General features: G+C 56.8%; 1 protein-coding gene across 1 annotated transcript; it reads left to right on the forward strand.

The window, feature by feature from the left end:
- The first annotated feature begins 6,083 nt into the window (after positions 1–6,083).
- On the forward strand, positions 6,084–22,413 carry COL1A1 (collagen type I alpha 1 chain). Its single transcript, XM_033090789.1, has 51 exons — positions 6,084–6,302; positions 7,795–7,989; positions 8,115–8,149; positions 8,254–8,289; positions 8,377–8,478; positions 9,263–9,334; positions 9,593–9,637; positions 9,779–9,832; positions 10,004–10,057; positions 10,572–10,625; positions 10,758–10,811; positions 11,144–11,197; positions 11,286–11,330; positions 11,447–11,500; positions 11,616–11,660; positions 11,845–11,898; positions 12,154–12,252; positions 12,339–12,383; positions 12,481–12,579; positions 12,708–12,761; positions 12,927–13,034; positions 13,113–13,166; positions 13,441–13,539; positions 13,736–13,789; positions 13,878–13,976; positions 14,559–14,612; positions 14,771–14,824; positions 14,940–14,993; positions 15,098–15,151; positions 15,639–15,683; positions 15,779–15,877; positions 16,151–16,258; positions 16,703–16,810; positions 17,016–17,069; positions 17,288–17,341; positions 17,563–17,670; positions 17,759–17,812; positions 17,934–17,987; positions 18,119–18,280; positions 18,366–18,473; positions 18,622–18,729; positions 18,836–18,889; positions 19,009–19,116; positions 19,535–19,588; positions 19,701–19,808; positions 20,148–20,201; positions 20,529–20,636; positions 20,729–21,011; positions 21,146–21,336; positions 21,634–21,876; positions 21,998–22,413. Exons 1-51 carry the CDS (start codon positions 6,212–6,214, stop codon positions 22,142–22,144), a joined length of 4,383 nt encoding a protein of 1,460 aa, XP_032946680.1. The 5' UTR covers positions 6,084–6,211; the 3' UTR covers positions 22,145–22,413.
- Positions 22,414–22,936: the final 523 nt, after the last annotated feature.

Below are 22,936 nucleotides of genomic sequence, written 5' to 3' on the forward strand. Positions count from 1 at the left end.
ACCACACTCCAAGTCCAGTCCAACTCCAGCGCCTGTCAACTCTGCCTCCCAAAAGACTCTTGAATCCATCCTCTTCTTTCTGTTTCCCTTTCTTTCAACTTAGTCCAAGTTTTCATCACCTCTCACCTGAATGCGTACAGCAGCCCCCTTCCACCGTGGCTTTCCTCCAGTACCTGGTGATCTTTTACAAATGCAGACGTGACTGTGACCCTTCCTGCTTCAGACGCTCTGGGCCCGAAGCTCTAAGGACAAAGACTAACATCCCTCGTGTGGCTTCTTTGGCCTGCCTAGACTTTGCCTCCTGTGTTCCAACTATACTGGCTTTCTCTGGATTCCGTGGGCATCTATAACTTGCCATACTCCCTCCTGCCCCAGGGCCTTTGCCTATGTGGTACCATCATACCCACCTCAACCCGCCTCCCTGCCACCTACCTATGTCTACTCATCCATCAATATATTCAAGGATGCCTTACTGGGCCCCCAGATCTAAGGTGGACTCCCTGGAAAGCCTGCCACTTAGCACTGTGTTCTTTCCTGCGTAAACTTTACAGTTGCAATTACACATTTATACCTGTGATTTCATTCATGTCTATCATAAGCTTCATGAAGGCAGACACTGAAAGTCCAGTGCCCAACAAAATTGCCTAGTGTATAAATACTGTCTCATAAATAATTCTGGATCTTTTCTACGTCCAAGCCAGCCTCTATCCAAAAGGGTGCTCTGTGCAGGGCTGGTACAAGCGAGCAGGATGGGATCCTCCTTCACCCTCCCGCTCAACCCACCCCACCCCAGAAAGTCTAGAATCCCAGATTTGCCAGGAGGAAGAACTGGTAGCTGATGTAGAAGTGGAAGACACCAGACATCTGTGGCTGAGGCTTATCTGTGGGGGAAATGGGAGTGGGGGTGAAGGAAGGAGATCAGGGTCTGAACAGGTGCCTCTGCATCAAAGAGGCTGCCATGCCTCACTCTTTTACTTTTATAATCCAAGCTTCAGAGGAACTTTTGAGTCTATCTCCTGAACACTTCCACCAGACATCTGGCCGTGATGCAAGCCTTGGCCCCGCCCCTCTCAGCTGCTGCTACTCTCCTGTGGCGGAGCGCAGGCATCAGGAGAGAGGATGGATGGAGCCCCAGAGAAGCGGGAAGAGAATATGAGAGAAACCGAGGTGGGGTGGGGGAGAAGAAGGAGTGTGTGGGTGGAGGGGAGGGACAGCGGGCCAGAGGCAGAGGAGAGAGGGAAAGGGAAAGAAAAGAACAAAGAAAAGGAAGAAAAATACATGAAGAGGGAAAAGGTTAAGGGTGGGGGGAGATAAAAGAATTGGAACAAGAAAATAAGTGGGGAATGGGATAAAACAAGCAGAGTATTGAACGAAACCAGAGAAGGGTAACTGACACTTCAGTTAACTCACTCACTCAACCTTTGATGAGAAGCTGCTCTGCCTCCAGATACAGGGAGGGAGCCATACATGGAGACCGTGACACGTCCCTGCCCAGTAGCTCACGCTCCAGCAGGAAAAACGGGTGTTGACCCTACACTTGTGATCAGCACAGAGCAGAGCGGCAGACTTGGACCCCCAAGTCTGACAATATCCCCATCTAGCCCACTGTTCTCAGCTGGGACCTGGCTGGGACCTGGTGAGGTGGCTGGACTTGGGCCTGGGCGAACAGCGTTAACATGACAGTCCCAGTGTCACCTATGAAGCATATCCCAGGCCATTTCTCTCAGCTCATCCCAATGCTTTCCCTGGTTCCTCTGCCCCCAAGCTTCCCCTTCTTGAATGGAGGTGGGGGTGCCCAGAAATAGGGCAGGATCTGCCAGGGCTACAAAGCAAACCTTCTCTTCAAGATCCTGGACTGAGGGCTTGATCTAGAAGAGAATAAGGTCGAGGCGGGGCCTGGATGTGGCTATTGAAGGGCTTAGGTCACCTGGGAAGAACGGAAAAGAGGGAGGAAGCGCAAAAACAGGCGATGAGACCCCGAAAAAAGTTCCAGAGAGGGGAAGGATGGAGAAAGAAGCAGAGTCTCACTGAGAGAAAGAGGAGGGAGGCAGAGGACAGAAAGAGGAAAAGGAGCAGGGGTGGAGGTAGTAAAGGAAAGAAAGAGAGGAGGAGGAAGGGAGGAAGACTGAGGTATCTGTCTACTTCCTCTCCACCCCTTCACAGCTGAGCTCCACCTCCAAGTCGGCTGCACTCTGACCCCATTTGCTAACCTCTCACTCACTCTTCAGCCTACTCCAGTCTGGCTTCCTCGCCAATCACTCCACCTAAACAGCTCACATATAGCTGCCGTGTGGCTAAATCCAGTGAACATTTTCCTTCCTACCATATGAATTATTTCTGCAGCATATAACTCTCCCTCCTTCTAGAACATTCTTCTTTCTGCATATATGACACCCCACCATCCCTCTCCTCCTTGCCCTTCTACTTCTCTCACTCCTGTCCTGTCTCCTGTGCAGGTTCCTCCTCCCTTTCCAAACCCTTAAACCGTTAAATCCTCAGGGCCCTGTCCTAGCCCTTCACCTCTTCTCCCTCCATGCTTTCTCTGGAACCAGTTCCGTCCACACCATCCATCATGCTGGGGGTCCCACATTTGTCTCCTCTGAACTCCAGACAAAGACACCAAAAGGTTTCCTCCACGGTTCTGATTGGATGTCTTATAGGCACCTAACAATCAACATGGACAAACTAACTCATCATCTTCCCTTTAAACCTAGAAAGGATGAAAGTTGGAGGGAGATCTCAGAAGGCAGAGGGACTTGGGATGAGCTGAGGCATAGAAAGAGCGAACTGTGCCTGGAAGCTAAGGAACTTGACTAAGGACCAAGGGGCCTAGAAGGTGTAATGCTGAGGCAAGGGAGAAAGAGAGGAGCCCACACACCATGGGGTCTGTCCCCAGACTCTGCCCCCAGGGTCTCTCAACAGGAAACGTGCAGGGCTGCGTAATGAGGACACTTGAAAACCAAGGTCTTCACTGCAGTCTCACTCTTAGACTCTTCTCTTCTCTCCTCAACCCCTCACTTAGAGAACCTTACTCCCTCACCAGTCTGGGGCCAGGGTGGGAAGAGAGGAGCATTCTGGAAGGTCAAATCAGGGGAAGGAAGGCAATGGAACCTCGGGAAGCAGAGCAGCTGGAAAGGGCTGACCCACCTGCTCACCAGATGCACCCACACCTGGGCTGCCTCTTCTCCCTTCTCCTACACCATGAAGTCCAGGCTGGGGGCTTGAGGGACTCCAGAGGGAGGGGGAACTGGGGAGCATAGGTCTGCTCCCCCCCCCCATGGAAGGAGGGCACTTGGGGAAATTTGGAGACGGACAGAACTCAGAGCTCAGCACTTTCTTCTTTCTGTTTTTCTTCTTGAGGAATTTTTTTCCCTAAGTGCTGATGACTTTACCATTTCTTGGGGGTAAGAGGAAGGAGATGTTGGCTTTTGCTCCCCCCACTCCAAATGCCGGACAAAGTCTTACATTCCACAAGAAGCCAGAGCTTCAGAGTTTCCTAAAGATGAGGTGGCGTCTCCTCCCCTCTCCAGCCCAGCTCCTTCCCCCAACCCTCCCCCCATTCTCAAGCCCTCAGTCCTGGCCAAGGAGGCCCAGTCAGGCTGGGAGGAGACCCCAAACACATTCTTCCTCTCGCTGTCATGCTGCAGAAATTAAAGACACATCTTCGGGCTGGGTGCCCGCCAAGCGTTTCAAGTCAAAAAGTGGCAGAGGAGGCCCTGGGCCTCAGTTCTGTGCCACGTGTAAAGAATGCCTGGCAACCCTCTGCCTGCAGTCCCCAGACTGGAGGTCTGAAACTGGACATTGGGGTGGTGTCTGTCACAGACCACACCTACAAAGCCCACCCCCACCCCAGGGCTCCCTGAACATCCTTCAGGACCCCAGGCCCATGATGTAGCAATTCCCAACCCACAGCTCTGAGGCTTAATCTCTTCTTTAAAGCAAAGATGGGACAGCCTGGACAGCGGGAAGGGGGCTGTAGGCAGGAGTCCTTTGGCTGCCAACACTCAGTTAGCAGGGCGATGGCCAGGTCTTACCAACCCTTACCTCAAGCTTGTGACACCCTGCCCCAGACAACCAGTCCAAAGGGTTGACCACTACCCGAGCAACAAGTCTCTGGTCCCCTGTTGGGGGGGGTGCCCTTTGTCCCAGACCCATACTGGAGGTGGAAGAAACTGCCATCTCAGCACCTCAGCACCCCTTGCCCCCCCTATGCCCTGCAGTGGCTGGCACTAGGCCGGGCAGATCCTGGGCCACAAGTTGCTGCCACATGGTGGGGATAATTGATGAAGGCCCAGCCCTCCATGGCCGTCTCCAGCCTGCCTCTCTGGAAACTCTATATTTTCCCTTTAATTATAACCCCTACAGTCCCCTCCACGGCCCCACCCGCACCGCTCATCCTGGCTGCCCACGGCCGACGTGGCTCCCTCCCCTTCTCTTCCCTTGGTCTTTTTTTCCCCTCTGCCTTCGTTGCACAAAATCAGCTGGGGGAGGGTGTAGAGGGGGGGAGGCAATGGAATCTTGGATGGTTTGGGGAAGGAGGGACTCCCCGCTTCCACGTTTGCAGCTCTAGAGTGATGGGGGCGGGGGAGCTGTGCAGGAGAGACTGGAGTTGACAGGGCACTGCAAAGGGACCCCTATTGCCTTCTCTCGGTCCCCCAGATTTTGGCAGGACCAGGACCCGGATAGCCTGGCATTGGGATAGAGCCCTGACGGGAGGTTGGGACATGGAAAAGGGAGAACGCTGGCTTCTAGAGGCAACTCCCCCAAACATAGCCTGTTGTTCTTGGGATCCCCACATCCTTTAACAGTACAGAGGATGCTCTCCGGTTCCAGAGGCAGAGAGCAATAGCCTGGTTTTTCAGGAAACAGATGGGGTAGTGAGAAACATCGTTTAAAACAAGGTCACTCATCCTGCCCTGCAATTCCATCCCAAACCCCCAAATACAAGTCTCCCCCAGACAGCTAAATTCTCCCATATGCTCCCAACCCTGGGTCCAGGTACAACCGGAGACAGGGCTTTATGCAGTTCCTAGAAGGAGCACCGTCTCTCTGGTCAAGTGCCCTCCACCTGAGTTCTCTCTGGTTTGACTAAGTTGGATAGGAGGGTCTCTAACCAGGCCCTCGGGACACGCACCGCAGACCCTAACCCAAGACCCTTTTCTAAGCCATCAGTGATCACGGCCTTCCCCATGCAAATTCACTTCTGCTGGGGTGGAAGGGTCCTTCCCAGCCATTTGCCACCGCCACTGCGCTGCCTCATCACTCATCACCAAAGCCTCCTTCTGGAGAGACCACGTAGTCAAATTTCTCACCCAGTGCCTCAGGCTCCCCACCCCGGCTCTCTCAATCATGCCTGGGGTTTGGGAAAGAGCATTTGAGTCCGTGTTGGAGACTCAGGTGTGACAGAAGAATTGATATCCTCCAAATAAAAGCTCTCTTGCCAGCATCCTCCTCAGGTATCTGATTCTTAATGTCTGTAAAGGCATCCCTAACCTGCTCCCCAAACATTCCTAAACTCCGCAGCGCAGCCACACCAGAAGACACCTGTAAACATGCACAGCTTTTGAATTCTCTGGTTCTTCTGTGTTAGAGTGGTCCCCAGCTGGCCGCTTCATACCCATCCTATAGCTCTTGCCAAGGCTGTCAGGAGGATGAATGAGGCACGGCCAGGAGGCCCCTCTTCCAATCACCCCCCAATCCTTCCACCTTTGGAAGGCTCCCCACTCAGCTCTCCAATTCCAGTTCCTTCAGATTGGGGGGAGTCACTGGAAGACAGACGAAAGGGCGCCCCTACCCACTCTTTAGCCCACACTGTATTGAGGACCTAGTCTCACCCCTGCGGCAGCATCTCTGGCCCAGGGAGGGCTGGGGGGCTGGGGAAGCAGAGCCGCGAAGGGGGGAGAGGTACAGTGGATTCCCTTCGCTTCCCTACCCTCCTCCTCCCCCTCTCTGTTCCAACTCCCAAATTGGGGGCCGGGCCAGGCAGCTCTGATTGGCTGGGGGACGGGCGACCGGCTCCCCCTCTCGCAGGGGCCGGGTTCCTCCCCGCTCTCCTTCGGGATGGTATAAAAGGGGCCCGGGCCTCTGGTCGGAGCAGACGGGAGTTTCTCCTCCGGGTCGGAGCAGGAGGCACGCGGAGTGTGAGGCCACGCATGAGCGGACGCTAACCCCCACCCCAGCCGCAAAGAGTCTACATGTCTAGGGTCTAGACATGTTCAGCTTTGTGGACCTCCGGCTCCTGCTCCTCTTAGCGGCCACCGCCCTCCTGACGCACGGCCAAGAGGAGGGTCAAGAAGAAGACAGTAAGTCCCAAACTTTGGGGAGTCCAGGGCTACTTTGTGTCGCACCCTGCGCTGGGTCTCGGGAGTCTACGACTTCAACTGAGACTCGGGATGCTCCGGAGACTCAGGGATGGAAGGAAGATGACGAGGGCGCTTCCTCCGCACCCTGGGAGAGAAGGGCGCGCACCCTGGGTGGGGGGATGGAGGTGAACGCCCCCAGGAGTAGGAAGGGAGGATGGAGCGCGACGTGGTTAGCACAGGATGGAGTCCTGAGCGCGCATGGTGCAGTACCACCCGGGAAAAGGGGGTCTGAGCGCGAGGTGGGGGAAAGTACGTCGAAGATGGGCTGGGGGCGCCGAGCTGGGAATTTGGAGCCCAAGATGTAAAAGCAATCAGGAAGGCTGTGGGATGATTCATAAGGAAAGATTGTTTGCCCTCTCTGCAGGCTAGACAGTGTTGCTGGGGCCGCGGGGGTGCTGGGTTGAGGGGGAGGGGGCGCGGAGAGTGGGCGGGTTGGAGCTTGAGAAACTTTGGCGCGGACTGGGCAGGGCGGGGTCCTTGCGCCCTCTGCTGATCAATAGTGAGCACTGCGCACCCCTGTCCAGCCTTCTCCGCGCAAGAGCTGGAGCAGGAAAACGGGGGTTATTGCCGAAAGTGGACCCCCATCTGTAGACCTGGAAAATAAATGTGGGGATGGAGTAACCCCTGCTAAAAGAAGTGACCGGTCCAGGGAAATTGCTTAGTGCTTTCCGCCACCTGTTGGCCATCTAGGTAGACGCTCGCGCGGTGGGACTGGTTAACAACTAAACTGTATTACTACTGTTTATGGACTTTTTGGTTCTTTGGCCAAGGAGTGAGTGACCCAGAGGCACTGATTGGCCTTGGGAAACGGGCTTTTGAGATGTCTGGACACTGGAGGTCATGGCATATACAACTTTGGGGGTACATTTCGAGTCTCTGGGCGGGACCCCACGCCAATCAGCCCCTCCGCATACTACTAGCCCCTCCCACGCCATCCCACCTGCCGGGGAACCGGGCGGAATGAGGGCTGGACCTCCCCTCTCTCCTCCCACCTCCTCCTGTCGCCACCCAGACCACTCCCCAGAAGGCAGCCCTCTTGATGGGGCCCCTCCTGTTCTCTCTCCTCTCCACCACCCCACCCCCCCATACACACCCACCCAATGGCTTTTTATTTCACTTGGCCTCAGCACCAATAGGCTGAGGTTGGAGTTGGAAACAACCCCCGCCTAAAGCTTTGTTTAAATTCCTGAGAACTGGAAAGAGTTATAGTCGCCCTGGCCAGGAGCCTCGGCGTTGTCACTGGCGCTGATGAGGAGCAGATGAACTTTTAAGGATGTGGGGAAAGGAAGGGGGAGGAGGCGGCGGCGGGAAATGGAAAATCTAAATGTGTCTCTAAGACAGAGAGGACGGGCGGGCGGGTTGGGGTCTCTGGAGCCCCGAGGTGGGAGGCTCAGGCGTCGCTGACAGCGCCGCTCTTCCCCTCTTGCGTCAGTCCCACCAGTCACCTGCGTACAGAACGGCCTCAGGTACCATGACCGAGAAGTATGGAAACCCGAGGTCTGCCGGATCTGTGTCTGCGACAATGGCAACGTGTTGTGTGATGACGTGATCTGCGAGGACACCAAGAACTGCCCCGGCGCTGTAGCGCCCCCCGGCGAGTGCTGCCCGGTCTGCCCCGACGGCGAGGGTAGGGCACCAGGCCTAGGGCTGGGGCCGAGGCTGGGGCTGGGGAAGGCGGGGCCTCTCGCTCGGCTCTGGCCTGCGCGTCAGAGCAAACCCTGCCTCTAACCAGCGTCTCTCTTCTCCCCCTAGTGTCGCCTACGGACCAAGAAACCGCAGGAGTCGAGGTAATCCTCTGCCTTCGACTTTTGCCACCACTCCCGTGGGGACTCCCCATGGTCCTCCCTTCTCTAATCCTGCTTCTTTTGTTTCTTCTCTCCCAACCCCAAAGGGACCCAAAGGAGACACCGGCCCCCGAGGCCCAAGGGTAAGCGTTGCGCTCTTGGATGCTGGGGCTGGAGGTGGGCGTGGCTCCTGGCCTAAGCTCACCCTCGCCTGCTCTCTCCCTCTCCAGGGACCTTCTGGCCCCCCTGGCCGAGATGGCATCCCCGGACAGCCTGGACTTCCCGGACCCCCCGGACCTCCCGGACCTCCCGGACCCCCTGGCCTCGGAGGAGTAAGTAGAGAGTCCAGACATTCGTGGAAGTCCTTGTGTGGCTCCTTTCTTGCCCCCACACGTTTTGTTTTGTTTTGGTTTGGTTTTTTTGGTAGATGGCATACTTTATATCTTGAAATAATTTAAAACTTACAGAAAAGTTGCAAGAATAGTGCAAAGAACTCTCATATACCCTTCACAGTTTGTCACATTTGCTTTTATCGGTCTCTGTATACATAGAATTACCGTTATTTTTCTTTCTGAACCATTTGTTTGAGAGTAAGTTGCTAATATTATTTCCCTTTGCTTCTAACTACTTTACTGTGTATTTCCTGAGAACAAGAATGTTCTCTTACATGACCATTGCACAGTGATTACCTTTTTGAAATTTAACATTGATACAATATACAAGTCCATATTTAAATTTCACCAATGATCCAGTAATGTCCTGGATAGCATTTTTTTCCCTGACTCAGGATCCAATCCAGGATCATACACTGCACTTAATTGTCATGTCTCTTTAGTTTCCTTTCATCTGGAACATTGTTCAGACTTTCTTTGTCTTTCATGACACTGACATTTTTTGGAGAGGCCGGTGGTTTTGTAGACTGTCCCTCATTTTGGGTTTGTCGGCTGTGTCTTCATGATTAGATTCGGGTGATGCATTTTGGCAGGACTATCAGACATGTGATGTAGTCCTGCTGAGTGCATCCCATCCGGAGGCACATGATGTCAGTTTGTCCCATTATTGGTGACAGCTCCTGACCCCACTTTCTTATGTACTCTCTCTTGTTTTGTTTTCTAGAACTTTGCTCCCCAAATGTCTTATGGCTATGACGAGAAATCAACTGGAGGCGTTTCCGTGCCTGGCCCCATGGTGAGCCACCAGGGGGAGCAGAGAGGGGGACAGAAGAAGAGGCGACGGGGATCCAGACAAGATGGGCCAGTGATGGCGTATGGGGGTAGCAGAGATAGCTCAGAAGGTCAAGACGACCTTTGGGACCTCAGAGTCCTGCAAGGATGCAAGACAACTGAGTGGTCCCAACAGGAACCAGTAGGAAATAGCAAGACTACACCCACGTTGCCCTTTCCCATAGAAGTGTCACTGTGACCTCCCTTTCTTTTTCTTCTGTAGGGTCCTTCTGGTCCTCGTGGTCTCCCTGGCCCCCCTGGCGCACCTGTGAGTATCTAAGATGTCATCATATACCTGGAGGGAGGATTGAGATGAGGGCAGGAAATGTGTTCCAAGGTCTCTTGGTGAGAAGGAAAGGTTGGCAGGTCCCTGCTCTTCTAAACCCACCCCTCTCTCCTTGTCCTCCAGGGTCCCCAAGGTTTCCAAGGCCCCGCTGGTGAGCCTGGCGAGCCTGGAGCCTCTGTAAGTGTCCCCCTTGTACTCTCTATACAAATACACACTCCCTCTACAAATACATGGGGACACTCCATCCCCATCTGGAGTCTTCCTTACTTCCTTCTTCTAATCCCAGCCTTCCCCTTCGTTTTTCCTTATCCTGGTGATTCTAACGTCCTCTCTTCCTATCTCTTCTAGGGTCCCATGGGTCCCCGTGGTCCCCCTGGCCCCCCTGGCAAGAACGGAGATGATGTAAGTAGCCGCTGTAAGAAGATACCATCTCATCCCCACTGTGTCCATGTGCTAAATCCCTATAATCTCCACCCCAGTGCCCCACCAGCTTTGGAGGTGATACCCAGACCCAGGAGGGCAAGTTCTCCCTCGAACAATGATCTTCACCCTTTGTGGGATTTTCCCTGTCTCCCCAGCAGGAGTGACTCTTCCTCCCCTCACCTCGGCCACCTTAAAGCAATTCCCATCCCCACCCCTCAGGGTGAATGACTTCCTTAAATTTAACTGCTCTGGGGCACCTCAGATTTGCTCTCCACATGGTGAGATTAAAATACTGGTGACAGAACTAAACAGAAATTCCTTTGGAAGGTATTATAATTCACCAAACAAGAGTTTCATGGTAGATTTAAATATGCTGTAAATTCAGAGATACGATTCTGGGCCCCTAAGCCTGACTTTCAATAATTCCAAAAAGATTCAGAACTTCCACGCTTTTTCAGCCCAGTGGCATGAAGGCCTTGTCTCTCCCTCTCAGGGTGAAGCTGGAAAGCCTGGGCGACCAGGTGAGCGTGGGCCTCCTGGACCTCAGGTGAGCAGGATAGTACGACCGGCCCCCAGCTGTGCTGTGTTCGGGCTCCATTTGGGAGTTGTGTCCATAGCGTGTCTTCTGATAACCCTGCTTTTTCCTTTTCTTTTCTTTTCTTTTTTTCTTTCTCACCAGGGTGCTCGAGGATTGCCTGGAACAGCTGGTCTACCTGGAATGAAAGGACACAGAGTGAGTCCCCTTTGAGTCATCTAAGTTCCCAAAGTCCCGTCATCCCACTATTCCAGCCCCTTCCCCAAAGGATCCTGGTGTGTGTCGTGGTGGGTGTCAGCTGCAGAAGCCCCAAGGGATAGAGAGTAGGCATCCAAAAGAACTTCCCTCCATTGGGAAAGGAATCCCGATAAAGGGATTGGGTGAGATTTGGGCCACTTGGGGTTTCATCTAGCTCAGAGACAGGGGAATGGCTGTGGTGACCTCCTGAGGCTCCTTCTCAGGTCTGGGTGGGTGTCAAGGTGGTCCAACCTCTCCACAGGGTCTCACCTTGGCTCTCGTTCCTATCTTAGGGTTTCAGTGGTTTGGATGGTGCCAAGGGAGATGCTGGTCCTGCTGGTCCCAAGGTAAGAGGCTGTCTGAATGTCGTGGTCCTCCGTCTCCCCCATCCCATCCCACCATGAACGAATTCCAATTCTGTTCTCTGCTCTGTAGGGTGAGCCTGGTAGCCCTGGTGAAAATGGAGCTCCTGGTCAGATGGTGAGTGTGTCCAGTTCTAGAAGGAAGAGAGGGGGCAGGATGTAGGCGCAAGATGGGGCTTGAAGGAAAGAAGTGTGTCTCCCATCTCACTTGGCATCCCTTGGTTTTGCTGTCAGGGCCCCCGTGGTCTGCCTGGTGAGAGAGGTCGCCCTGGAGCCCCTGGCCCTGCTGTAAGTACTCCTGACCCCTTGGGGGATCCCTGGGCTCTGAAAGGGGTTCCCCAGGAGCTACAAGGACTGGCCAATGCTCAGTGGATCTAACTGGGGCTTCGCCTCTCTCCTGCAGGGCGCTCGTGGAAATGATGGTGCCACTGGTGCCGCCGGCCCCCCGGTACGTATGAACCCTGTACTTCAGTGCCTAGGAGTGGGCAGGGGGTCTCAGTGTCGATCAGCTCTTGGGGGTGACACTGGGGGTATGCCATGTTGGTCTGAACCCCAAGACCTTTTCTGTCCCGGGGTGTGACTTGCAGCTGCCACCTTCCTTCTTGGTAACAACATTTCCCTGTCGTTTGCAGGGTCCCACTGGTCCTGCTGGTCCTCCTGGCTTCCCTGGTGCTGTTGGTGCTAAGGTGAGACACCTGCCCTCCTCTGAGCATAGCTCCCACAGGCCAAGTCGTCCTTGCTCCCCAAACCAGAGAGAGCCAGAGTGGCAAGAGAGAAGCCCATTTCCCAACTTCTTGTCCCCCACACCCTTTCTCTGATTTTGGAGTCCTGATTCTTTGTCTCCTGTGCCTGCCCTTCACCCACCCCACCCCCACCCCCATAGCCAAAGGTGAAGTTGGTCTCCTAGGATGACTCCTGACATGTCCTTTCTTCCAATCCAGGGCGAAGCTGGTCCCCAAGGATCCCGAGGCTCTGAAGGTCCCCAGGGTGTGCGTGGTGAGCCCGGCCCCCCTGGCCCTGCTGGTGCTGCTGGCCCTGCTGTAAGTGTTGCCTCCTCCATGTCCCTGTGCTCCTCCCCAACTCAGAGTCCTTGCCTGTCACTCACCAGACTCTTTCTGTGCCACAGGGAAACCCTGGTGCTGATGGACAACCTGGTGCTAAAGGAGCCAATGTAAGTGTCCTGCAGGCTTCAGAGCTGCCCCTGGTGCCCACATCCCACCTGCCCTGTGCTCCCTACTCCTGGGCTCAACCTGTTCTGCCTCCTACAGGGTGCTCCTGGTATTGCTGGTGCTCCTGGCTTCCCTGGTGCCCGAGGCCCCTCTGGACCCCAGGGCCCCAGTGGCCCCCCTGGTCCCAAGGGTAACAGCGTAAGTACCACTCTGTTACTTCTGCCCCTCTCTGCACGGGCTCCAGTGTGGTTCTTGTCGGGGGAGTATGAAGATCAAGGCCAACTGAGCTCCCTCAACTCTGCTCATACTCGTCTCCCTTCATGCAGGGTGAACCTGGTGCTCCTGGCAACAAAGGAGACACTGGTGCCAAAGGAGAGCCTGTAAGTCCCCCTGCAGCTCAACCCATCTGCCTGGGAGCCCCTTGAGGGAGATCCTGGGAAGAATGGAAGCTCCTGGTGCTGGAGGCCCAGCCTCAAGCCAGCTTTAAAGCTGGCACCACGACAGACCCTCACTACAGGCTGTCCCCTCCTCTCTGCCCTCTCCAGGGCCCCACTGGTATTCAAGGACCCCCTGGCCCTGCTGGGGAAGAAGGAAAGCGAGGAGCTCGAGGTGAACCTGGACCTGCTGGCCTGCCCGGACCCCCTGGCGAGCGTGTAAGTGCCCCCTTCTCCACCCCCAGTGCGAGCCCCAGGCCTGATGTCTGAGCTCACTGACCTCCTCTCCTCCTGCAGGGTGGACCTGGTAGCCGTGGTTTCCCTGGCGCAGATGGTGTTTCTGGTCCCAAGGTAACCTCTCTTCGTGGCTGGAGGCTGAGCCTGCTGCTCCCTGCGCGTTCCCTCCCTTTTCCAGATGTAGTCAGCCCTCTGCCACCCCACTGCCCAGGGCTCCATGCTGGGGCTGCAGGCCTCTCTCTTTACCCTCAGCCTCACTTTGACCTTCCCACCTCCAACAATGCCCCTCAAAGCCCCCAACCTTCCTGGGAGGAAGAAGATGCTGGCCCCTGGTAAAGACACTCAGACTTGAGACTAATCGTTCCTGTGACTTCCCCCTGCCAACCAGGGTCCCGCTGGTGAACGTGGATCTCCTGGCCCTGCTGGCCCCAAAGGTTCTCCTGGTGAAGCTGGTCGCCCCGGTGAAGCTGGCCTGCCTGGTGCCAAGGTGAGACCCCAGCCCTCTGCCCAGCTTGGTGCAGGACCCTGCCTGCCTGTCCCATCTGGGGTCTGGGATGAGGTCCTCTGGAGCAGGACCACAGATCTGCCTTCTGGAGTGTCCCCTACCCCAGCTTCCACTCTTCTCCCCTCTCCTCCATCGCCTTTCTCCTCCACTTCACCCACACCTCTCTGCCTCCCCTTAGGGTCTGACTGGAAGCCCTGGCAGCCCTGGTCCTGATGGCAAAACTGGCCCCACTGTAAGTATCGCTGCTCCTGGGCTCCCTCCCGCTCTTCTGACCGCCCACCCTCTGTTCTCACCTCTGCTTTTGTACGTTCCATCCTCAGGGTCCTGCTGGTCAAGATGGTCGCCCTGGACCTCCAGGCCCCCCTGGTGCCCGTGGTCAGGCTGGCGTGATGGGATTCCCTGGACCTAAAGGTGCTGCTGTGAGTATTCAGTGAGGAGCATTGCAGAGCCAGGGACAGACAGACACACTGGGAGGCGAGAGTCCTGGGTTCTGGGCCCAGCTCTGCTATTGACTTGCTGTGTGGCCTCAGGCCACTCATTGCCCGTTTCTGGACCTCAGCCTCTCTATAAAATGAGAGACGGCTCCTGGCACCACTACCACTGCTCTATCCCTGGAAATAAGTATTGTTGGTACCCCCCTGCCCCCAAACACACACACCGGGATAGGATGGGCCTTTTATAGGATAGTCACCCACAAATCTTAGGGGTTCTTTGAGGCTCAAAAGGAGATATCAGAGGAGATGAAAGTCCTTTGCAGCTCAGGTCACCGCAGGCATGTGACAGGGAGAAGGAAGGCGAGAGGGTGGAGAGAGGATCCTGAAGGGGCACTTCTGGGTGGAGAAACTAGGGGACCACAGTAGAAGCCAGCAAAGGCGTTTCCACAGGGCCCAAGCTGGGAGATAAGAAAATCCCTTTAAAAATGCCACTTGAAGTAAACAGGAGGGACCCAGGAGGCCCTGGTTTCCCACTTCAGTCTCCTCAACCCTGACCCTTTCCCTCAGGGAGAGCCCGGCAAAGCTGGAGAAAGAGGTGTCCCAGGACCCCCCGGTGCTGTGGTAAGTATCTTACAAGTCTGCCACCCTGCGTGAGAGGGTGCGGGGAGCTGCGCCCATCAGCAGGGCACCAGGAGCCCCCAGCCCCTGGCCTTGCCCACCTGCCCTCTCTTCCTCCGGCTGCCTCACCGTCCTGAGTTCTTTGCTCTCTCTCCCCACAGGGTGCTCCTGGCAAAGACGGAGAAGCTGGAGCTCAGGGACCCCCCGGCCCTTCTGTAAGTACCCTTGATAGGGAGGCCTGAGGAGGGGCACATGGAGGAGAAAAGGGGAGACAGCCCGTGCCCTCCCTCTCCTGAGCCTCCCCATGACCAACACGTTGTCACCTGACAGGGCCCTGCTGGTGAGAGAGGCGAACAAGGCCCTGCTGGCTCTCCTGGATTCCAGGTGAGGCCTCAAGCTGTCAGGGGCTTGGGGGAGGGGTGTGGGTTCCCCTTTGATCTCTTCTGGATTCTAATACCTTCCTCTTCCCTCCCCGTTCCCCCCTCCAGGGTCTCCCTGGCCCAGCTGGTCCTCCTGGTGAAGCAGGCAAACCTGGTGAACAGGTAAGAGGTAGCAGCAGCCAGAGAGGCAGGAATGCAGGGAGTACATGCAGGGAGGAAAGGCCAGCCTTCCTAGCTAATCAGATACCCATCAGCTAGAGGGATCATGGTGGAACCCCAGGAAGGACTTCTCATCATGCAGGGAGCTGCACAGAGGGCAGCAGAGAGCTGCACCTGTGCATGATATGATCCGGAAAGAGCTGCATGGATGCTAGTCTGGATGACTTCCTTTTAGAGATGCTGGATTACTCTGTGACTTTCCCTCAACCTAGAGTTGTGGGGGGGGGGGGCGGGCGGGGAGGGGTTGCAGGGGAAGGTGTCTCAAGGAGGAGTGGACAGTTGAGGGATGACCCTCGTTCAGTGCTGCACAGGCACTGGTCTCTAATCAGACACACACCCCCAGGCCAGCCCCCAGCAGGAGGACAGGGGTGCTTTCTAGGGTCCAGGTGGTCTTTGCTCACTGTCTGTCCCTCCCTCCCTCCCCCTCAAGGGTGTTCCTGGAGACCTTGGTGCCCCCGGCCCCTCTGGAGCAAGAGTAAGTAGAACCTCTGCTGCTCCCATCTAGATGCCCCCTGCTTGGCCTTGTCTCTGGAGCCACCATCATGTGCCCTGTCATTTCTTCCCTCCTAGGGCGAGCGAGGTTTCCCTGGCGAGCGTGGTGTGCAAGGTCCCCCCGGTCCTGCAGGTCCCCGTGGTGCCAATGGTGCCCCTGGCAATGATGGTGCTAAGGTGAGGACAGCTCTGGGACCGGGACTTGGTTCTCCTGTGGCAGGGGATACTTGTCTGTGACCAAAGCCACCTAGATGTTGGGGAGGGGTGGGAGGACAAAGCTGGGGCGAGGGCCAGGTGCAGCCTGAAGGTCTAGGCTGTGAGGCTTTCCTCTTAGCTGGCGCTTGTCTTTGGCCTCAGAACCAAGCCTGGAAGACATTAAGAGGGGGCTCAGGGCTGTGATCCACTGCTGGGACCCCAGGTCTCACTCCAGTCCTCTTGGTTGTCACATAGGGTGATGCTGGTGCTCCTGGAGCTCCTGGTAGCCAGGGTGCCCCTGGCCTTCAGGGAATGCCTGGTGAACGAGGTGCAGCTGGTCTTCCAGGCCCTAAGGGTGACAGAGTAAGTTCAACCATCCTCCCCTGAGCCCTGTGTGGTTCCCGTTCTCTGTCTACTTTGGATCGCTCAGTGTCTCTGTCCCCTCCTTGTGATCTTTCCCTCTTTTCCTTAGTTGTTTCTTCTTCCTCGCTGGCCTCTTTGCTGATGAATCCTATACCTGTGGTCCAGGTCTTTCTCTCCCCCTGAGTTACCATGGCAACAAGAGATGGGGCTTCCTCCTTGATGGGGGATCCCTTATTCATCCCTCTACACAAAGCAGAGCCTTTTAACCTATGTTCCAGAGAATCCTCAGGCGGGCAGGCAGGCACCTTTTCCCCTAAAATGTCTTTACTCCTTGGCATGGGTGGGGGCAGGGCAGAGCTGCAGAGGGGTCCCGGACACCAGCAAGACACGAGAGGTCACCTCCTTGCTCCACACTGGAAGTCTCAGACTTTCCCATGTCTTTAGGGTGATGCTGGTCCCAAAGGTGCTGATGGTGCTCCTGGCAAAGATGGCGTCCGAGGTCTGACTGGTCCCATCGGTCCTCCTGGCCCCGCTGGTGCCCCTGGTGACAAGGTGAGGTGGCCGCCTCCCCACCTTCTTCCCTAACACAGCTTTTCCAGCAAGCCTGGGCATGGCTCTGCAGGGAAAGCAGGTCCTATAATTCTGAGTGGCGACCTGAAGATGGGGGACCTGAAGGGAGAGGGGGCTTTCCTGGGGTCATCTGCCGGGAATATTCAGGGTGGGCCCTGACCCTGAACCTATTGTCCCTCCCTCTCAGGGTGAAACTGGTCCTAGTGGTCCTGCTGGTCCCACTGGAGCTCGTGGTGCCCCCGTAAGTACACAAGACCCTGTTAAGGCTTCATTCTTGGCCCCTCTTTCCCTCCATACTGTCTCCTCACCCTCTTTCTGTCCCTCCTCCACCTTCATTCCCCCCCCCCCAGCCCTGGGGAGTGCTCCTGAGGACCCCTTCTCCTCGCCTGTCCCTCCAGCCTACCCCACCCACCTTTCCCATGTCAGGGCATCTCTCCAATTTGCCTCCTTTTCTTCTAGGGAGACCGTGGTGAGCCTGGTCCCCCCGGCCCTGCTGGCTTCGCTGGCCCCCCTGTGAGTACCAAGACCCCCTTCAGTTTTCATCGCCAAATGGGACCCGGGACTTTCAGTGACTAGATGAGGAGAGAGGTGTCAGCCTGAGTTAGGGAAAGGGGGCAAGGAGGGCATTGTCTCCCCTTCAAGCATCTTCCTGCCTGGAGTTACTGTCCTAGTTCAGCCCTGAGGAACTACCCGACTCACTGTGCTGGCATATCCCTCTCCTCCGCTCACCACAGGGTGCTGATGGCCAACCTGGTGCTAAAGGTGAACCCGGTGATGCTGGTGCTAAAGGCGATGCTGGTCCCGCTGGCCCTGCTGGCCCTGCTGGCCCCCCTGGCCCTATTGTGAGTATCTTACCCTCTGGACCCTGAGCTGCCAACAGGCCTGGACCCAGGACTGGCTCGGCCTTGACGCCTCTGTGCTCTCCTACAGGGTAACGTTGGTGCTCCTGGACCCAAAGGTGCTCGTGGCAGCGCTGGTCCCCCTGTGAGTATCTCACTCTGTGTCTCTGCTGAGACTCTCCCCGGCCCGTATTCAGAGGTAGGGGCGGCTGGGCCAGGTGAGGGGCTGTTCTCCTCCTGACTACTTCTTTGTCCTCTTCTGCCAGGGTGCTACTGGTTTCCCTGGTGCTGCTGGCCGAGTTGGTCCCCCCGGCCCCTCTGTGAGTATCTATGGTGGAGATGCCACGGCTGGAGGGGAGTGGGTGGGGGCACAGGCTGTCACCAACTGAGGCCTCCTCGGTGGTGCTCCAGAATACTACGGAATCTGACAGCTCCTCTTCTACCTGTCCAGGGAAATGCTGGACCCCCTGGCCCTCCTGGTCCTGTTGGAAAAGAAGGCGGCAAAGGCCCCCGTGGTGAGACTGGCCCCGCTGGACGTCCTGGTGAAGTCGGTCCCCCTGGTCCCCCTGGCCCCGCTGGCGAGAAAGGATCCCCTGGTGCTGATGGACCTGCTGTAAGTGCCAGTTCTGGAGGAGTCCAGGGCAGGGATGTGGTCCCTGGCTTTTGCAAGGCATCTCACTGCCATCTGCCTCCCACAGGGCGCTCCCGGCACTCCCGGACCTCAGGGCATTGCTGGACAACGTGGTGTGGTCGGCCTGCCCGGTCAACGAGGAGAACGAGGCTTCCCTGGTCTTCCTGGCCCCTCTGTGAGTGCCTCCTCACCTAGCGGGGGCTGCTGAGAAGAACTGTCTCAGGACTTGGAGGGCACAGGCTAGGGGTGGTACATGCCCTGGTGGGCTCTCCAGCCCTTCCTCTTCCACCCCATCTCTTGCCTCACTCTTTCTTCTCCCTCAGGGTGAACCTGGCAAACAAGGTCCTTCTGGATCAAGTGGCGAACGTGGCCCCCCTGGTCCCATGGGCCCCCCTGGATTGGCTGGCCCCCCTGGAGAGTCTGGACGTGAGGTAAGCAGTCACCAGCCCATATCAGTGTCCTCAGTGTGGCTGTTTTGGCCTTTGCCAGTGCCTCCCTCCCCCTGGCTGATGCTTACCTCTCTGCCTCTCTCTGAAGGGATCTCCTGGTGCTGAAGGCTCCCCTGGACGAGATGGTTCTCCTGGCCCCAAGGTAAGACGGTTGCAACCCCAGGGCCACTGCCCTGCTTGCTGGTCACCTGCCTCGGCCTGGCCGAGACTGACCTGGGCTTCCACTGGGGTTGACCCGCACTTCCCTCCTTCCCCTCCCAGGGTGACCGTGGTGAGACTGGCCCTGCTGGTCCCCCTGGTGCTCCTGGTGCTCCTGGTGCCCCTGGTCCTGTCGGCCCCGCTGGCAAGAGTGGCGACCGCGGTGAGACTGTAAGTAGCTGGGCTCCAGCTTGCTGGTTCAAGTCAGGCCAGGGGTATCTCGGGTCCTGCAGATGGACCTGGGCGACATGGACCTAGGTGAGGGGAGGAGAGGAGTTCTTGCAAGGTGTCTGGGCCCTTGGCCTCCCTGAAAGTGCTGAGCCATAGTTCAGCCTTGAGGCCCCTCTCCCAACAGTACCCCACCTCCCCTGAGGAGTGGGGTTGTCCCCAGGTACCTGCCCCAGCTCACAAGAAGCCTGAATTCGCATGGAGTTTCACCTGGGTCTTAGGAAAGATGGACATAGTGGGAAAGGATGTGAGGACAGAGGGATGAGGCTGAGGGGTGGTGTCATCCTGCAGCTCAGGCTGTGCCAGCGCTCAGCTGGAGCCTCCCTGGCCAGGACCTAACACTGTCTCTGCTCTCCCCCAGGGTCCTTCTGGTCCTGCTGGTCCCATCGGCCCCGCTGGCGCTCGTGGTCCTGCTGTAAGTGCCCTGCTCTGGCCCTCGTGTCCTCAGAACCTTATCCAGATGTGGACTACTCTCCTCAGTGCTAATGGACCTTCCACCTAACAACCTGTCCCCTCCTCTTTTCTAGGGACCCCAAGGCCCCCGTGGTGACAAGGGTGAGGCAGGCGAACAGGGCGACAGAGGCATTAAGGGCCACCGTGGTTTCTCCGGTCTCCAGGGTCCCCCCGGCCCTCCTGTGAGTATGCTCAGTGCTTCCCCAGCCCCAGCTGCCATTGAGTCTTCTCTCGTGTCTTCCCGTGCCCTGCTATGTGATGGGGGGAGGGGTGCTTTGCGTCAGTGGCCCCCTCTGGATAGTCATCTTCACTCCTCCCTGGTGAGAACTGGGATCTGAAGATTCATGGACATTTCCAAGGAACTTCTGGAGGATGAAGGCCGCAGAAAGAAGGGTCGTGGGAGGGGTCGCAGCCTATGGACACCCTGGGACTAGATTTCCAGAAAAACGAGGGGGGAAGCCAGGCTGCTGGCCAGGTTTGATCCACACTGGGCCTGAATTGCCTTTGCATCTGTCCTTCAGGGCTCTCCTGGTGAACAAGGTCCCTCTGGATCTTCTGGTCCTGCTGGTCCCCGCGTAAGTCACCCCCTTCTATCTATCTCCTCTTCATGGGTCCCAAGCCCAGGCTCACTTCAGGGCCTTTTGCCTGGGACACAGGTGTCCCTTACCTCTCTGGAGAAGGGTCGAGGGGCGGGGGTTGAAGGAAAGGAAGAAGAGTCCTGAACAATCCTACCCAGGCTTTGACCGCCCCCTGTCTGATTATTCCTCCACAATGTTTACTGGCCTGGCTCTGGGAACGAGCCCTGATGAGGCCATGGAGGGAGGGCGGTGGGCACCTCCACCAGAGTTGGGGTGGTCCTGTGATTTCTAACAGGCTTTCTCCAACCATTTTCCCCCCCGCAGGGTCCCCCTGGCTCTGCTGGTGCTCCTGGCAAAGATGGAATCAACGGTCTCCCAGGCCCCATCGGCCCCCCTGGTCCTCGTGGTCGCACTGGTGATGCCGGTCCTGTTGTACGTAGCTCCCCACCCTGTCTGCCCTTGGTCCTCGAGCCCTGAGAACGCTCGGACCCTGGTAATCCCCACTCTCCTCCCTCTCCTTGTAGGGTCCCCCCGGCCCTCCCGGACCTCCTGGTCCCCCTGGTCCTCCCAGCGGTGGTTTCGACTTCAGCTTCCTGCCCCAGCCACCTCAAGAGAAGGCTCACGATGGCGGCCGCTACTACCGGGCTGACGATGCCAATGTGGTCCGCGACCGTGACCTCGAGGTGGACACCACCCTCAAGAGCCTGAGCCAGCAGATCGAGAACATCCGGAGCCCTGAAGGAAGCCGCAAGAACCCCGCCCGCACCTGCCGTGACCTCAAGATGTGCCACTCCGACTGGAAGAGTGGTAAGGGCCTGCCCCCCGTGTGTCCATCCTCCTCTTTCTGCCATGACAGTGCTGAGCCCCAAAGGACTCCGATGCCCATGTGTGCCCCACCTCCCAGACCTCCCCTGACTCCATCTCACCTTGTCCCATCGCAGGAGAATATTGGATTGACCCCAACCAAGGCTGCAACCTGGATGCCATCAAGGTCTTCTGCAACATGGAGACAGGTGAGACCTGCGTGTACCCCACTCAGCCCAGCGTGGCCCAGAAGAACTGGTACATCAGCAAGAACCCCAAGGACAAGAAGCACGTCTGGTACGGCGAGAGCATGACCGGCGGATTCCAGGTGCGTGAGCTGGACCCGGGAGCCACTCTCATGAGATGGGCTTTCTGAGGGCTCAGGAGGGCCGGGAGGGAAGGTTCTGGGTGCGCTAGTCATCTGCTGGGTACGACAGACAGAGCCGGGCTGGCACACACAGGCTCCTGGGTCCTTGACACTGGCTCAGACATAGGGTGCCTGTGGGCAAGTGAGGCCACCTCCGGATATGGGGGTTCACTGGGATGCTCTCAGAGGTTCCAGGGAGGGAGGTCAGGACCAGAGGCTCCAGCAAGGTCCCTCACACTGCTCTCCTGTCCCTTGCAGTTCGAGTACGGCGGCCAGGGCTCCGACCCTGCGGACGTGGCCATCCAGCTGACCTTCCTGCGTCTGATGTCCACCGAGGCCGCCCAGAACCTCACCTACCACTGCAAGAACAGCGTGGCCTACATGGACCAGCAGACGGGCAACCTCAAGAAATCCCTGCTCCTCCAGGGCTCCAACGAGATCGAGCTCCGGGCCGAGGGCAACAGCCGCTTCACCTACACTGTCACCTACGATGGCTGCACGGTGAGTCCCCGGCAGGGCCCCCTCTCTCTGGGCTTTGGTTTTCCAGGCAGGCCACAGTCCTCCTCACCTCATCACTCTCATGCGGTGACACCCCTCTCCCGTTGTGTCCCCTTCACCCCAGAGTCACACCGGAGCCTGGGGCAAGACCGTGATCGAATACAAAACCACCAAGACCTCCCGCCTGCCTATCATAGACGTGGCCCCCTTGGACATTGGCGCCCCAGACCAGGAATTCGGCATCGACATTGGCCCTGTCTGCTTCCTGTAAACTCCCTCCGCCCCAACCTGGCTCCCTCCCACCCAACCCACTTGCCCCTGACCCTGGAAACAGACAAACAACCCAAACTGAACCCCCCAAAAAGCCAAAAAATGGGAGACAATTTCACATGGACTTTGGAAAACTTTTTTTTCCTTGGCATTCATCTCTCAAACTTAGTTTTTATCTTTGACCAACTGAACATGACCAAAAACCAAAATCGCATTCAACCTTACCAAAAACAAAAAAAAGAATAAATAAATAACTTTTTAAAAAAGGAAGCTTGGTCCACTTGCTTGAAGACCCATGTGGGGGTAAGTCCTTTTCTGCCCGTTGGGCTTATAATACCCCAACACTGCCCTTTCTGCTCCTTTCTCCATGCCTTCTGGGGGCCTCCCCTCTACTGCTCCCCAAATCTAAGTCTCCCCAAAAGACACAGGAAACCATGCATTGTCTGCCCAGCAACCGAAGGCAATGCTAAAACACCCAAGTGGCCCCCACACTCCCAGCCTACTCCCCTCACCCAGCACCCCCAAACCCTGGGGAACCTGGGGTTCTCAGACTGCCAAAGAAGACTTATACCACCTGGCATCCTCTGGCCCCTGCAACATACCCTTTTCGTTGTTTTTTTTTTAAGAGGGGCATGCCAGGGGACCACTGGCCCCTCCCTGCCGGGTTTGGAGGCAAGTCAGGAGGGGCCATGACAGAATGGAAACATGTCAATCCCCGTGCAACAGGGTGGGCTGGGAGAGACTGCTCTGTTCCTTGTGTAATTGTGTTGCTGAAAGACTACCTCTATATGTG

This window comes from Rhinolophus ferrumequinum, chromosome 21, assembly GCF_004115265.2.
Source record: "Rhinolophus ferrumequinum isolate MPI-CBG mRhiFer1 chromosome 21, mRhiFer1_v1.p, whole genome shotgun sequence".
Classification (NCBI taxonomy): domain Eukaryota; kingdom Metazoa; phylum Chordata; class Mammalia; order Chiroptera; family Rhinolophidae; genus Rhinolophus; species Rhinolophus ferrumequinum.